This window comes from Chrysochloris asiatica, unplaced genomic scaffold (assembly GCF_000296735.1).
Source record: "Chrysochloris asiatica unplaced genomic scaffold, ChrAsi1.0 scaffold00264, whole genome shotgun sequence".
NCBI classification, from domain to species: Eukaryota; Metazoa; Chordata; class Mammalia; order Afrosoricida; family Chrysochloridae; genus Chrysochloris; species Chrysochloris asiatica.
Window position 1 is genome coordinate 362,199 of NW_006408782.1, and position 14,173 is coordinate 376,371.

Sequence of the window (14,173 nt, forward strand, 5' to 3'; positions counted from 1 at the left end):
GATTAAAAAAAGAACACATATTCTTTGTAGAAAAGATGGAAAAATGTGAAGAAGAAAGTCTGTAACTCCCCACCCACACAGACTCTACGTCAGCATTTGATTAAAGCCCCAGGAAACCTTTAAGAATAGCGATGGTTCTTTTTATCCCACAACGGGTTTGCCACCAGATTACAGGTGTTGGTGAAAACCATTGCAAAACCTAAGCCAAAAATGGAAAAGGAAAAGACACATACCAACCCCGTCATTATTGGACACATCGACTCCAGCAAGTCAACCACTCCTGGTCACCTGATCTACATACAAATGTGGTGGAATCCACAAAAGAACCATCAAGTAATTTGAGAAGGAAGCTGCTGAGATGGGGAAGGGCTCCTTCAAGTACGCCTGGGTCTTGGATCAACTGAAAGCTGAACGTGAGCGAGGCATCACCAGAGAGGATATCTCCCTGTGGAAATTTGAAACCAGCAAGTACTATGTGACCATCATTGATGCCCCAGGACACAGAGACTTTATCAAAAACCTGATTACAGGAACCTCACAGGCTGACTGCGCTGTCCTGATTGCTGCTGCTGGGGTTGGAGAATTTGAAGCTGGTATCTCTAAGAATGGGCAGACCCGTGAGCTTGCACTTCTGGCTTACACACTGGGTGTAAAACAGTTAATAAAATGGATTCCACGGAGCCACCCCACAACCAGAGGAGATACGAGAAAGTTGTTAAGGAAGTCAGCACCTACATTAAGAAAATTGGCTACAACCCTGACACAGTAGCATTTGTGCCGATTTCTGGTTGGAATGGTGACAATATGCTGGAGCCACGTGCTAACTCGTAAGGATGGCAATGCCAGTGGAACCACATTGCTTGAAGCTCTTGATTGCATCCTGCCACCCAAATCGTCCAACTGACAAGCCCTTGCATCTGCCTCTCCAGGTTGTCTGCAGATTGGTGGTATTGGCACTGTCACTGTGGGCAGAGTGGAGACTGGTGTTCTCAAACTAGGCATGGTGGTCACCTTTGCTCCCGTCAACTGAAGTAAAATCTGTTGAAATGTACCATGAGGCTTTGAGTGAAGCTCTACCTGGAGACAATGTAGGTTTCCATGTAAAGAACATCTCTGTCAAAGATGTTCGCTGTGACAATGTGGCTGGTGACAGCAAAAATGACCCAGCAGCTGGCTTCACTGCACAGGTGATCATCCTGAACCCCCCAGGCCAAATCAATGCTGGATATGCACCTGTGCTGGATTGTCACACAGCTCACATTGCTTGCAAGTTTGCTGAGCTCAAGGAGAAGATTGATTGCCGGTCTGATAAGAAGCTAGAAGATGGCCCCAAATTCTCGAAGTCTGGTGATGCTGCCATTGTTGACATGATTCCCAGCAAGCCTGTATGTGGAGAGCTTCTCAGACTACCCTCCTCTGGGTGGTATCGCTGTTAGTGACAGACTGTTGCTATGGGTGTCATCAAGGCAGTGGACAAAAAGGCTGCTGGAGCTGGCAAAGTCCCCAAGTCTACTCAGAAAGCTCAGAGGCTAAATGACTATTACCTTTAACACGTGCCACTCCAGTCTTAATCAGTGGTGGAAGAATGGTCTCAGAACTGCTTGTCTCAATTGGCCATTTAAGTTTAATAGTAAAGGACTGTTAATGATAACAGTGCATCGGAAAACCTTCGGAAGGAAAGGAATGTTACGTGGACCATTTGTTTCTTTTTTGTGTGGCAGTTTTAAGTTATTAGTTTTTAAAATCAGTACTTTTTAAATGGAAACAACTCGACCAAAAATTTGTCACAGAATCTTAAGACTCATTAAAACAAAGTTCAGTGAGAAGAGTAAAAATAAAAAACAGACCCCACTGCTCCTCAGAGTGGGGTCTCGGACTGGCACCCCTGGTCCATCCAGCTACCTAGCCTGAGATCGGATGAGTTGGCCCCAGATGGTAAAGCAGCTTCCCCCAAGCCTGCAGTGTTTGGTCCAGCTGACATTGTGTCCATAGCAGGACTGACTCAGTGATGGAAGCAGGGCGTTGACCATGTTATTCTTTATCTCAGCACCAGCCGTACAAACAGTTGGCCACATGGATGCATCTCCGTTTATAAGCTGAGGTTTCAGATGCTTAGGAAACTTGGACAAAGTCAACTGACAAAGGAAATGAACGAAAAGAATTCCAAGCAGGCAGTCTACCTCCAGAGCCCAGCTCACAGTTTAACCACCTCTTAATATATTCACAGTATTGTTGATGGTTAATCACTGGTTTACCCAGTGGGGACTTAAACCCAAATGAACACATACAGTATCCACAATGGTCGGTTCCAGGTCTCATGACTCTCCTCTGCCATCGAGTTGGTTCCGACCCATAGCGACTCTATATATGGTTTCCAAGGAGCGGCTGGTGAGCTTGAACTGCCGACCTTGCATTTCAAACTGACCTTGCAGTCCAGTGCATTAACCCACAGTGCCACACCAGGATTCCATGGTTATTTTAGATTACACCCTTATATAAAATGGTGTAAAACCAGCACACATCGTCCTGTATACTTCAAATCAGCTCTTGTTGTTGTTGTTAAGTACTGTTGAGTTGGTTCAGACTCCTAGCGACCCTGTATAGGGTTTCTGAGGAGCGACTGGTGAGCTTGAACCACCGACTTTGTAGTTGGACAGTGCATCCACCACGGCACCACACCAGGAGTCCAAATCTGTACTAGATTGCTTATAATACCTAATACAGTATAATGCTACGTAAACAGCACTGGTGCATAACCCCCTCGTAGCATTTGAGGAATTGCCTTGACCACTTAATTGCTTCCCCTTCCCCATTACTTTCATTTGTGGGTGGTTGAATGCTGCATGCAGAACCGTGGATACAGAGGGCCAACTGTGCTTTCTAAGGAAAAAATTCCAAATAAAGATGATGCCTGGGGCTGACAATTTAGATTCAAAACAGCTGCATGTATTTTACTTTTCCTAGCTGCAGGGAATTAAGATCTCTCCTTTACTGCTAATCACCACTGGGCTAATGAAGAAAGCCCTGTGTGTACCTCAGAGGCTTGGTCAAGGCTTGCGGAAATTAAGCCAAATCCAGAGCTCTTGTCAGTATTCCCTTGTAGCTTGAAACCCTAAGAACCTACAGAAATGGATGTCCCCTTGAGGCTTCATTCTCTAAGTTCAAGTGCTGGAGGAGATAGTTGATTTCTTCTGATTCCAGTCCTACATTCTTGAAGAGACTTGGGTTGGGACTTGTCCTGACTCAACTCATGAGACATGAACAGGGCCTTTAGGCCACCCCAGTGAGGAAGGAAGCTGCACTCAGGCTGCATTGCCTTTGACAAGGAAGACCCCCAGCGAGGTGGACTGGCCAAGTAGCAGCGTCAATGGGCTCAAGCATGGCAACAACTGTGAGGTTGGCCCAGGACCGGGCAGTGTTTCATTCTGTTGTACATAGGGTCGCTGTGAATCGGTACCAACTTGATGGCACCTAACAACAACAACAATGTAAATATCTCAAGTGATGCCTCTCCAAAGATGTTCTGATCCTAGGTAAATGTGGTCCAGGTAGACAAGCCCGCAAGAAGAGCTACTTCACTTATGACCCACAGACTTGCTTCTAGCATCTCCTCTCTAACCTTCAACAACAGCCTCCTTGTTCATTGGTTTGTTGTAAACAGGATTTCAAACCAGTTGGTTCTGGGTCAACATCCTGCTGAGGATTTGCATTTCCACCCTGAAGCAGAATCTGCATTTGATTCTTGCCCATCTTGTTCACCAGTAGATTCTGATTCAGTTTGTCTTCAGGTAGAAATGTAAACTTTCAGCAGGAAATCAAACAGAACAAACCCATTTGAAGCCCTGGTTACAACCCACCAAGAAAAAAGGCAGGCACCATTGCAGGTTGTGGCTTGGGTTGTGTTTATTGGTGTCCAGTCAGCTCTGACTGTGATGCCGCCGATTCTGCAATGATAGTCCATGTGTTTGAGACCATTGTGTAATGTGTCTCGTTGAGGGCTTTCCTCGCACTTGCTGGCCCCCTCTCTAGTTTACCAAACATGGTGCCCTTCTCAGTGACTGATTCCCCACTAAAGATGTGTTGTTGTTATGTGCCGTGGAGTCGGTTCTGACTCATAGAGACCCTGCATAGGGTTTCCGAAGCTATAACTCTCTACGGGAGCAGAAAGCCTCACCTTTCTCCTACGGAACAACTGGTAGTTTCGAACTGCTAACCTTACAGCCCGCAGCCCGATTCGTAACCACTACGCTACCAGAGCTCCTTTGGAGGTCAGCAAGTTGGAGTGTCAGACAATGCTCTGTAACCCACTGGGTTTTTAGTCACTGAGTCTTGGAAGGTCTTTCTTCCTCCTCTGTCTTAGTGTGGAAGTTCTAGTGAAACCCGCCCATCGTGAGTGACCCTGCTTGAATGTGACATGCCAGGGGCATAGCTCCCAGCATTCTAACAACTTGCGAGTAACAGACGGGTGGTAGGGCTGTCACTTAAAAGCCACTTTATAATTTTGCAAACCTGAGCTATTGCAACATTCTTTTAAGGAATTACCTCACATTCAGAAAACCACTGCCTGCAAAAACAACAAACTGATGATTCTCCTGAATGTGTGTCCTTAGCAGAGCCTCACCAGACACCTGTCACTTCACCCACTGAGGAAGCACAGCATCGTGTTCACTCCATGGGTCTGAAGGCCCAGATCTAGTCTAGACTTGGGGGTGTTGCTCACGGATCTCAGCTTCTTCACAGCTTAACTGCTCTGGAAACTCTTTAGGGGCTGTGGGGTTAAGAGTTTGGCCTTTGTGAAGGAAGTCTCAGAGTCACTGGGCTACATGGTCCTGAGGACTTGTGTTAAGTAGGAGGTGGTCTGTGAGCCCATCTGGTAACCGATATGACTGCACACATGGGCTGATAATCCCGCATCTTGGACGCTCCAGAAAGCCTCCTGGGAGGGAAAATCCTGGAAGGAGAGAGAGCTGCCTGGGGACCTTTCCAAGCCTTGCCTCAGTACCTCCTCATGTGCCTCTGAGATACTTCTGAGTTGTTCCCTTACCCTAATAAACCCTACCTGTACGTGTCGTCAGAGAGCACTGTGTGATGTGGCCGGCAAGGGAGCGCCTGGCATCAGATAATGGAGAAATTGGACGTGCAGATATACCTGCCCCACATCCCCTAGGAGCTAGCTTTGTGCTGATTCTTACTCATGAAATTGTTCATTCGGGGCCTACCGTACAACATGACTGGAAGGAGAGATGGTACCTCACTTGCCAGAATGGGTTACAGACAGGGAAGTGGTGATGTCCCGATAGCTGTTTGTGGAATTGCCTCGCGTTCTGGACTGAGGCATGAGGGGAGCTTCGCAGTGGAGAAGATGTAAGGCCACTTGCCCAACGGTACTGAATCCCAGAACTCTGGGAAAAGAAGTAGGTCCCTTCATTTCAGAGACGGGGAGCGAGTGCTGGTACCCAGTGACAGTTAAGTTAGGGTCCATTTGTCATTTCTGAAAACCAGTGGGATCTGCATGATAAAATGTGGAAAGAATGATGTCTGTTGAAAAACTGATAGGAAAAACAAATAGCTCTTGCATTTGTAACTTGAAGCATATCTATAATTAATTCCCTAAGGCATTTAAAAAACCTTTCAACTTGATGTAGTCACTAGGGCCAGCCTTTATTACGTGAAAGTTTCAAATTACCCAAAGCCTAAAGGATAGCATATTCTGTTCAGTTTCCATCTTCTCGTTTTGCATGACTGAAGCCCACCCAGAGGCACCTTGAACCTCCAACTTTTCAGTTAACAGCCAAGCCAGATAACCAGCAGTGCCACTCAGGGACCCCAGAAAAGCCCACAGATCCATGATTAGTCTAAATATTCTATTTTCTTTTTTATTATGTGTGTTTATTCACAGTGGTAACACATACATCCAGATGTTTCTAGGTCACCTTTTCACACTATAGTAAAGCTGTAGGAATTGCGCTAACAAACACAGCCACTCAGAACTGACTGAGCCTTTCGAGCCCTGGTGAGCTTTTCCTCAAACCACCCTACACTGCCCAGAGCCAGCTTCCCATTCAGATACTCTCCTACCATTGGCTATGCCACATCTGTCCCATCCCAGGGTCTCTTCAGGGCACATGTGGCAAATGGACCTACAGCGGGGTCTTTGTGGGCAGGTAAGGCTGAACAAGCAAGAGGCACTCTGGGATATGTGGGCAGCCTCCGAGCTGAGCACCTTTTTTAAGAACACCTTGGGGTTCGTGTAACACGGGACCCCATCTTGTCTCTTTATGTTCTTGCTTTACAGCCTTCTTCAGTGTCTTTTTTCCTCCCTTCCCAGCTCTGTTTTGTGATGTTTTGGACCCCCAATGTTTCTGAGAAGATTTTGATCGACATCATAGGTGTGGACTTTGCCTTTGCAGAACTGTGCGTGGTTCCCTTGCGGATTTTCTCCTTCTTCCCAGTCCCAGGTAAAAAGAAGAAAGGCTGGAGGAGAAATCCTGATTTCCCCTCATCTTGGGCCAGATCTTCCTGCTTTGGAAGCATTTGCAATCGCATTACAAACCAAAACATAGCATTTCAGAGGACTAGAGAGATAAATGGCTGTGTGAGCCCCTTCTTGGACTTTCAACCTACTTTGCATCTTTCTCATCTTTTGTAAAATTTAGCATATCTGTTTGTGATGTGAAAGTAGGTTGAAAGTTTAAGGAAGGACTCAAACCATAAACTTCCTTTTTTTTTTTTTTTTAAAAAAAAGTACAGTGGTTGCAAACACAGTCAAAAGAAAAGGGATGCAAAGGAAGATACCCCAAGGGGTTTTCTGAGGTGTAGTTTGGGCACTAGAGCTTCAGTATCCTGATTATGGTTGTATTTACACAAACCTTTCATGCACTAAAATTCATCGATGTGCAGCCCATCCCTGGAGATGCACACAGAGAACTGCTGGGACAGGAGGAATGCAGGTGTTGAGCGGAGGCTGGATGGTGGACAGCCATACTCTTAGCCCGTTGGGAATTTCCTAACAGGATACAGAAGAAGGTCATTCTTTATTAGATGCAAAAGGCACCGTGCAGAATAAGTTTACTGTCATTTCTATGACAAATATAGAATTTGTGTGTGTGTGAGTCTAGTACGGATGCACTCAAATGCCTGCGTATCATAACCGCATTTCTAGAAGCGACTCATGACCCTCGGTACATGGGTTCCCTCTGTATACAGGATTTGAGAGGTGCGAAAAGGAATATAGGCAAAAGGTCTTCCGCCTGCTTTTGCTTCTTTTATAATCCTCTGCCAAGTGTGTGTCATCTATTCAGAAACTCATTGCCCAAAAGGTGCCCCCAAAATCATTAAGGAATCCTGGTGTGGCGCTGTAGGATTAACACTCAACTGCAAGGTTGGTGTGAACCACAAGGTTGGTGGTTCTAACTCGCCAGACACGCCTCAGAAACCTATACAGTGTTGCTATGAGTCAAAACCAACTTGAAGTGAAGGCTCAGAGTTTGAAGCTGGGACGGGGCAGGACCCAAACGGAAACAGCCCGGCAGGTGGGGACCTTTGGCCGATGACCTCCGCTCTCTCCACAGTCACCGTGAGAGCCCACCTGACCGGGTGGCTGATGACGCTGAAGAAGACCTTTGTCCTGGCCCCCAGCTCTGTGCTGCGTATCATCGTCCTCATCACCAGCCTCCTGGTCCTGCCCTACCTGGGGTATGTCGTCGGCCCTCGGTGTGAGCCCACCACACCTGCTCTGACTGTGAGCCAGGCTCTGGGCACACACTGGGGGCATACCCACCCTGGCCAGTAGCCTGTCTCACAAACAAGGGAATCCCTACCTGGTCCAGGGGCTGGGAGAGCCACAAGGAACAAAGCCAGTGAGATGTGTGCATATACCAAGTGAGACATGGTCATCCCAGTGACTACCAGGGGGCTTCAAGACATGGGGGGAAATGGAAGGAAGAGATAATGGCAGTTTTTCATGAAGTTTTTGAAGCCGTGGTGCTATAAATATGGAATCCTGGTATAGTGCTGTCAAATAAACCCTGGACCACACAGTCGGTTTGAACCACAAGGTCAGTGGTTCAAACTCATCAACTGCTCCTCAGAAACCCTATACAGGGTCGATAAGATTGGGAACCAACTTCACTGTACTTTGGTTAGTTGGTTGGTAAGTGCCATCGAATCGATTCCGACCCATAGCGATCCTATTTAGGGTTTCCAAGGAGCAGCTGGTGAGCTTGAACTGCCATCCTTGCAGTTAAAACGGCTTTGCAGTCTGGCGCATTAACCAGCGCCACACCAGGACTCACTGAATTTAGCAACGTATAAATAAAGATTTGCTTAAGGAAATGGCTCAGACAGTTGTAGGGACTGGCATGTCCCAAATCCACGGGTCAGACAAGAGTCTGGAGATGTCTATTGCTCACAGGGTTGGGGGTGGGGGCTGGGGAACCCAACTCCAGGTTAGGCAGCAGACTTATGCCCCAGGATCTGGAAGTCAGGTGATGAGGAAAATGCAGGATGGAGCTGTGCTCTGCAGGGCGTGGGAGTCCAACCAGTGAGGAAGGGGAGCAGGGGGCGGCGGGGGCTGCAATGCACACACACACACACCCTCCCCACCCGGAATCAGAGGAGGGAAACTTCTGTGCCGTCCAGGAGAGAGGGCAGTTTGCTGGGTTTGGGACTGACTCTAACTGACCACCTCCCCACTTCTCTTCTCCAGGGTCCATGGGGCCACTCTGGGCGTGGGCTCCCTCCTGGCAGGCTTCGTGGGCGAGTCCACCATGGTGGCCTTAGCAGCCTGCTATGTGTATCGGAAACAGGTGAGTCAGGGCCTGGCAGGGAGCTCTCTGGAGAGGGGGGATCGGACATGCTGGTGTACTAAAGCCCTGCGTGGGAGGAGCCAACATGGCAGAGTCCAGGTGGGTTCCCAGGACACAGCAAAGGATGGCACTCAGCACCCATCCCAAGTCTGCTGAGTGGACCCTCTGCCCTTGCCCTGTCCACAGCCCCCCAGTCACCGGCTGTCTTTGTTCTAGAAAAAGAAGCTGGAGAACGAGTCGGCCACCGAGGGGGAAGACTCGGCCATGACAGACATGCCGCCTGCGGAGGAGGTGACGGACATTGTAGAAATCCGCGAGGAGACCGAGTGATGGGGGCCCACCGTGCACTGCTGAGTCTTCTCCCGTCCTGTGTCCTCTCCTTTTTCCTCCTGGAACCGAAGGAGGCCTGCATTGAAGGCCTCATGTGAAGTCTCTGGCATACTGGGCATGCTCACACGGCTGTGGCCCCTAGAGGAAGGCTTGGCTATCGCTTTGTGAAAACCAACAAGAACAATTGAATTCCTTCCCCTGCTTCCTGAAAACCCAAAAGACAGCTGCCTGGTGGAAGAAACCGCCCCTTGCCCCTTCCATCGGACGATCTCCACATGGAACCAAAGGACTTCCGCCGCCACCCCACGGCCCCCCAACTCTGCTCCCACTCATTCTCTTAAAGAATCAACAGATTGAAGCTCACCTGTCTTCCACTTGCTTGGCTGTCACATGGCTGTCCTTGGGTGTGGTGCCGATGGTTAATAAGCGCTGCACTACTAGCTGAAAGGTTGGTGGTTCGAGCCCACCCAGACTTGCCTCAGAAGGCCTGAATGCCTGCTCCCAAACGTCCCTGTGGAGCAGTTCTACTCCGCACACATCAGGTCACCATGATTCAGAATCGACTCCACAGTGTGTCGGCACGTCCGGTGGGCTGCCCTTCTCCCGCTCAGCCGCAGCTGTGGGCCCTCTGCACCGCACAAATGTCGGGCTGCAGCCGGGAGCCTGCCCACTGAGAAAACCCGGGGACACCCACCCGTAGGAAGGTCTGCGGTGCTTAAGCGAACCCACAACAGCCTCGTGTACTGTGTTTTCTTAGATTCGAGGTGAGCGCTCAGATCCGGCAGCCCACCTGCCCGTTTACGTAAATTAACCTTCTCCCGGGAGGCTGGCTCATCTGGCCTGAAGCTCGAGTGAAACGGCGCGTTCTAACTTGACGTTTTACTGTGGAGTCGGTAGCCGAAGCTTTGAGTCATAATCTAGCGTTCTAAAGCCAGGCCGTCTCGTCGTAACTATCCCAAGCCGCTTTATCACCTGGCCCGCCACTGTCAGTCCTAACTTGGGGGACAGGTCATCGGCCTCGGCCATGTTGCCTCCCTCTCATGTCCCATTCAATAAAGCAAGACATTTTATAAGCTGTATCAAAGTCACTATGTGATAGTCCCTGAAAATGAAGCATTTGAAATCTAACTTAGTGCGGTCTATTTTTCTAAGTTTGGGAAGCAGATTTGTGTGTGTGTGTGTGTATTTTGGGTCCCCCCACCCCTTTAAAAATTACGGACACAGTTCATGAAATTCTTGATGTTAGTCAAAATTCCTAGACGGGAAGAAACTAAGCAAGCAAGCAAACAAAAAATATTCTGAAGATATAAATAAATACTGTGTATGTTATGTAATTTATTTTAGGCGATAATACGTTTCCTATTTTCACATTTTCAATAAAATGTCTCTAATACAATACGGGTGGTAAACTATGTGCTCAGCCTACCTGCAGTTGAACCGTATCCATGAACATTGTACCTGATTTGCTGCGGTTTCACAAAGCCTGGCCTATGTATAGAAATGTAAGAGGAAATTAACTATTTTTTCATTATGGGTAACTGGGTTAGTACCATGAGTTGGAAGCGACTCGATTGTAACTGGTTTGACTTGGGTTATGGGAAATAAGTCAGTTGGCTAGTGTAGACGCTGCTGCTGCTATAGAACTGGTTCTGGCTCACAGTGACCCTGCACAGGGTTTCTGAGGCTGTAAATCTTTACAGGAGCAGAAAGCCTCATCTTTTTCCTGAAGAGCAGCTGGTGGAACCAAACTGCTGACCTTGTGGTTAGTGTAACCCACTAGTATGCTAGCAGAGCTCCTTGGTGTAGAAGCTAGTGGAATAGAGTATGAACTGGAAGACCAAAAAAGAAAAAAGCCAAGTCTCTGGGCTCCTTGTTTTCAGTGCTGTGTAGTCATATTATTACATATAGAAAAAAAGAATGTAAGGCCATACGATTGAGTGGACACACAGGGTTGCATCTTGACCTGGGGGTGGCCCTACCCTGGGTCCACATCCTTATGAGCTGCTTCTAGCAGCTTTTCCTCAGTGTATCAGAGTGCTGGAAATTAAGGCACATAGATTGGGGTGGGATGAGTTGGGGGTTGGGGGGAAAACATCAAATTGTATTGGCTTTTTAAAAATTCATAAGTAGAAAAATTAAAACAGCAGTATTTTCTAACATGTGTGACTATTTTGTGCTTGTGGGGTGGGCGCTTAAAGGGCCGATTGAAAACCGAGTTCTGTCCCGGCCATCCAAGAAGGATGTACTGGAGACTCTTTGTTCTGCGAGTTGCGGTGACTCCGGAGATAGCTGCGGTGATACAGATGGGTGGGCCATGTGTGGTGTTGGGGTTCCGGATAGCATGGGAAGCACAGCAGGCGGCCGTGCTGTGGGCTTGAAGAACTTGCTCCTAACGCCCCCCTGGAAGCCCACAGTCCTGCCTTTCCTGCACTGGGCCAGCTAACCAGCACCCCAGAGTCTAAAGCTGGCGTCCCCTCCTGCCAGCCAGAATTTCACCATACGGGAAGATGGGTCTCACAAGCACACATCCCCTCCCCTGTTAATTAGAGCCAAGCCTTGACTTACCAAAGAAACATCCCGGCACAAGTTTGCTTCCCCTTCATGCCATTCAGCTCGCTCCGGACCCTGGAAGGTCAAGGGTGACATCTTACCTTTTGGGTGAGAGTCCGAATGTAATCTCCCTGGACGTAAAGCCCAGGGCATCTCTCCTCCGTGCTTCAGAGGGGCACATGGAACGGCACTGGAAATGAAAGTGGCCTTGGTGCCAATGGGCCAAATCCGTGAGACCCCCCAAACACTAATGTATAAATAGGATGAAACAAGGCGGCCCCCGGCAGTTTAGGATGAGGTTGGACCAGCCAGCCGCGTGTCTGGGGAGTGGGCTGCAATTTGCACGTGGCCTGCAGAGCCACTTAGCTGCCTGTTGGCTGAATGCTGTATACATCTGGTGCCCAGTTTCTCTCCAGCTCCCATGTTTAGTGTCAGCCAGTCCCCTCACACCCTCTTAGTGTGGGTGGTCTAGGATGTGTCAGCAAGGGGCCGAGGGGAACTTCATGACCACAGTGAGAGCACGAGATACCTGACCTCCCAGCCCCCAGATCCCCAAGTCCTCACAAGGAAGCAGGCATGGGTGAGGACACAGGGAGAGAAGCTCTGGAACCAGGCTCCCTCTTCCTGCCAGGCATGCTCAGTGGTCTCCCGAATCTCTCTGAGAAGCATCATTAACCAATGAACAAGTTGCCGTGGAGTCTGCAGGCTCACGCCACCCTGTCTGTGCATTGTAGAACTCCAGAGGCTTTCCAAGGCTGTGACCTCTCAGAGGCAGATCCCCAAAGTCTGTCTTCTAAAGCTCCTCTGGGTGTGGCCGACCCCCCCCCCCCACCTCAATCTTTCAGTTCATATTCTAGCACTTAAGCCATTGTAGCACCCACAGGTTCCTAGGATACTCATTAAGTGCCATCGAATCAGTTTTGACTCATAGTGACCCTGTACGGGATTTCCAAAGCTGTAAGTCTGTGGGAACAGAAAGCCTCGTCTTTCTCCTGTGGGCTTGAACTCTTAATCTTGTGGCTACCAGTCCAGTGTTTATCCTAGAGAGTTATGTTCCCCAAATCTCAGAATACTTAATAGCTTTCTGGAATATGGAGAGACAATAGAACATAGCCCTCCACCCTCAACGTCGTCTCTCATTTGGTGGGCTTTCTTTCTGCAAGGATGGGAAGAATTGCATTTTTGCGTACCCTTGGTTTTCAGAAACATGTTGATTTAAAGACCCAGTAGTTTTCTGGCTGACCGATTGACCCTCTTACTTCACACTGAAGTGGGAGGACGACTGTGTGTTGCAAAACAGGAAGTATTTCTACGTTGCCATTAATATTACCTTGAGAAATCCCTGGTCTTTTAAAAAGTCCATCGCTTTCAGTAAGTGCTACTAGAGGCCAGCACCCAGGACAGCATGTGCTGGTTTGTACCAGTTAGCTGTGGTTTCTGGCCTGTTCCTTTGCCAGCCAGCAGATCTCTAAACATCATCCATCAAACCAGGACACAGGGCAAGGAAGGGTCTTAAATGTTGATCATTTTGAAAACTATGATTTATTTGACCAATGTTGCGGTGCGACACATGACCAGAGCTCTGCGGGACGTGTCCGGAGCCCTGTGCCTCTCACTCGGCTGCCTCCCGCTCCTGCTGAGATCTGTACTTGTCCTTCCCATGTTGCTTGTGCAAAGGGCATCAGAGCCAGGCAGAGGCCTGTGATGGAGAGGTGTGTTTGGTAAACATTCACGTGCCTCTTCTGGCGGGGGGAGGGTGGGGGTATTTTGAATCTCTATTTCTGTCCTTGGAAGCAGCAAACATCATGTGACCCATCAACAGATCTGACCACGCTAAAACAGGATGTCAAGAGAACTTTAAGAGCGGACCCAAATGCCTGTCTTTTAAAAAGTTGAATGCCCAAAAATGACTATGCAGATGGTCCACGTGAAGAGAATTGTATTAGGCAATCATACCAGTCAGAATGCCACGCTCAAGGGGAGATGCTGGGATCTTGTTTTAGGTTAGACCTTATTTTCTTCTTGAAGAGATGAGATTAGAACTGTTAGCTTTTATACCTCCTGGAGCCCTGGAGGAGCTGTAGCATCAACACTGGACTGCTAACCACAAGTCAGCAGTTCAAACCCATCAGCTGCTCATCAGGAGAAAGATGAGAATTTCTTCTCCTGTGAAGGTTTACAGTCACTATGAATTGGAATTGTTGTTAGGTGCCATCGAATCAGCACTGACTCATAGTGACCCTATGTATAGCAGAACGAAACACTGCCCGGTCCTGGGCCAACCTCACTATTGTTGCCACACTTGAGCCCACTGATGCTGCCACTTGGCCAATCCATCTCATTGGGGCTCTTCCTCTTTTTCTCTGACCCTCCACCCTACTAAACACGCTGTCCTTCTCCAGCGACTGGTCCCTCCTGACAATATGTCCAAAGTATGAGAGATGAAGTTTGGCCATCCTGGCCTCCAAGGAGCACTCTGGCTGCAC

The 14,173-nt window shown here is 48.6% G+C and overlaps 1 protein-coding gene and 1 pseudogene across 1 annotated transcript in view; both read left to right on the forward strand.

Moving 5' to 3' along the window:
* The window catches only part of ANKH (ANKH inorganic pyrophosphate transport regulator), a 59,944-nt gene extending 50,807 nt beyond the window's left edge, over positions 1 to 9,137 (forward strand). Inside the window, exons 8-11 of the mRNA XM_006874156.1 lie at positions 6,329 to 6,458; positions 7,572 to 7,695; positions 8,708 to 8,807; positions 9,024 to 9,137. Coding sequence (XP_006874218.1) covers positions 6,329 to 6,458; positions 7,572 to 7,695; positions 8,708 to 8,807; positions 9,024 to 9,137 — 468 coding nt within the window. The remainder of the gene's footprint in view (positions 1 to 6,328; positions 6,459 to 7,571; positions 7,696 to 8,707; positions 8,808 to 9,023) is intronic.
* LOC102814000 lies at positions 211 to 1,550 on the forward strand (annotated as a pseudogene).
* Positions 9,138 to 14,173: the final 5,036 nt, after the last annotated feature.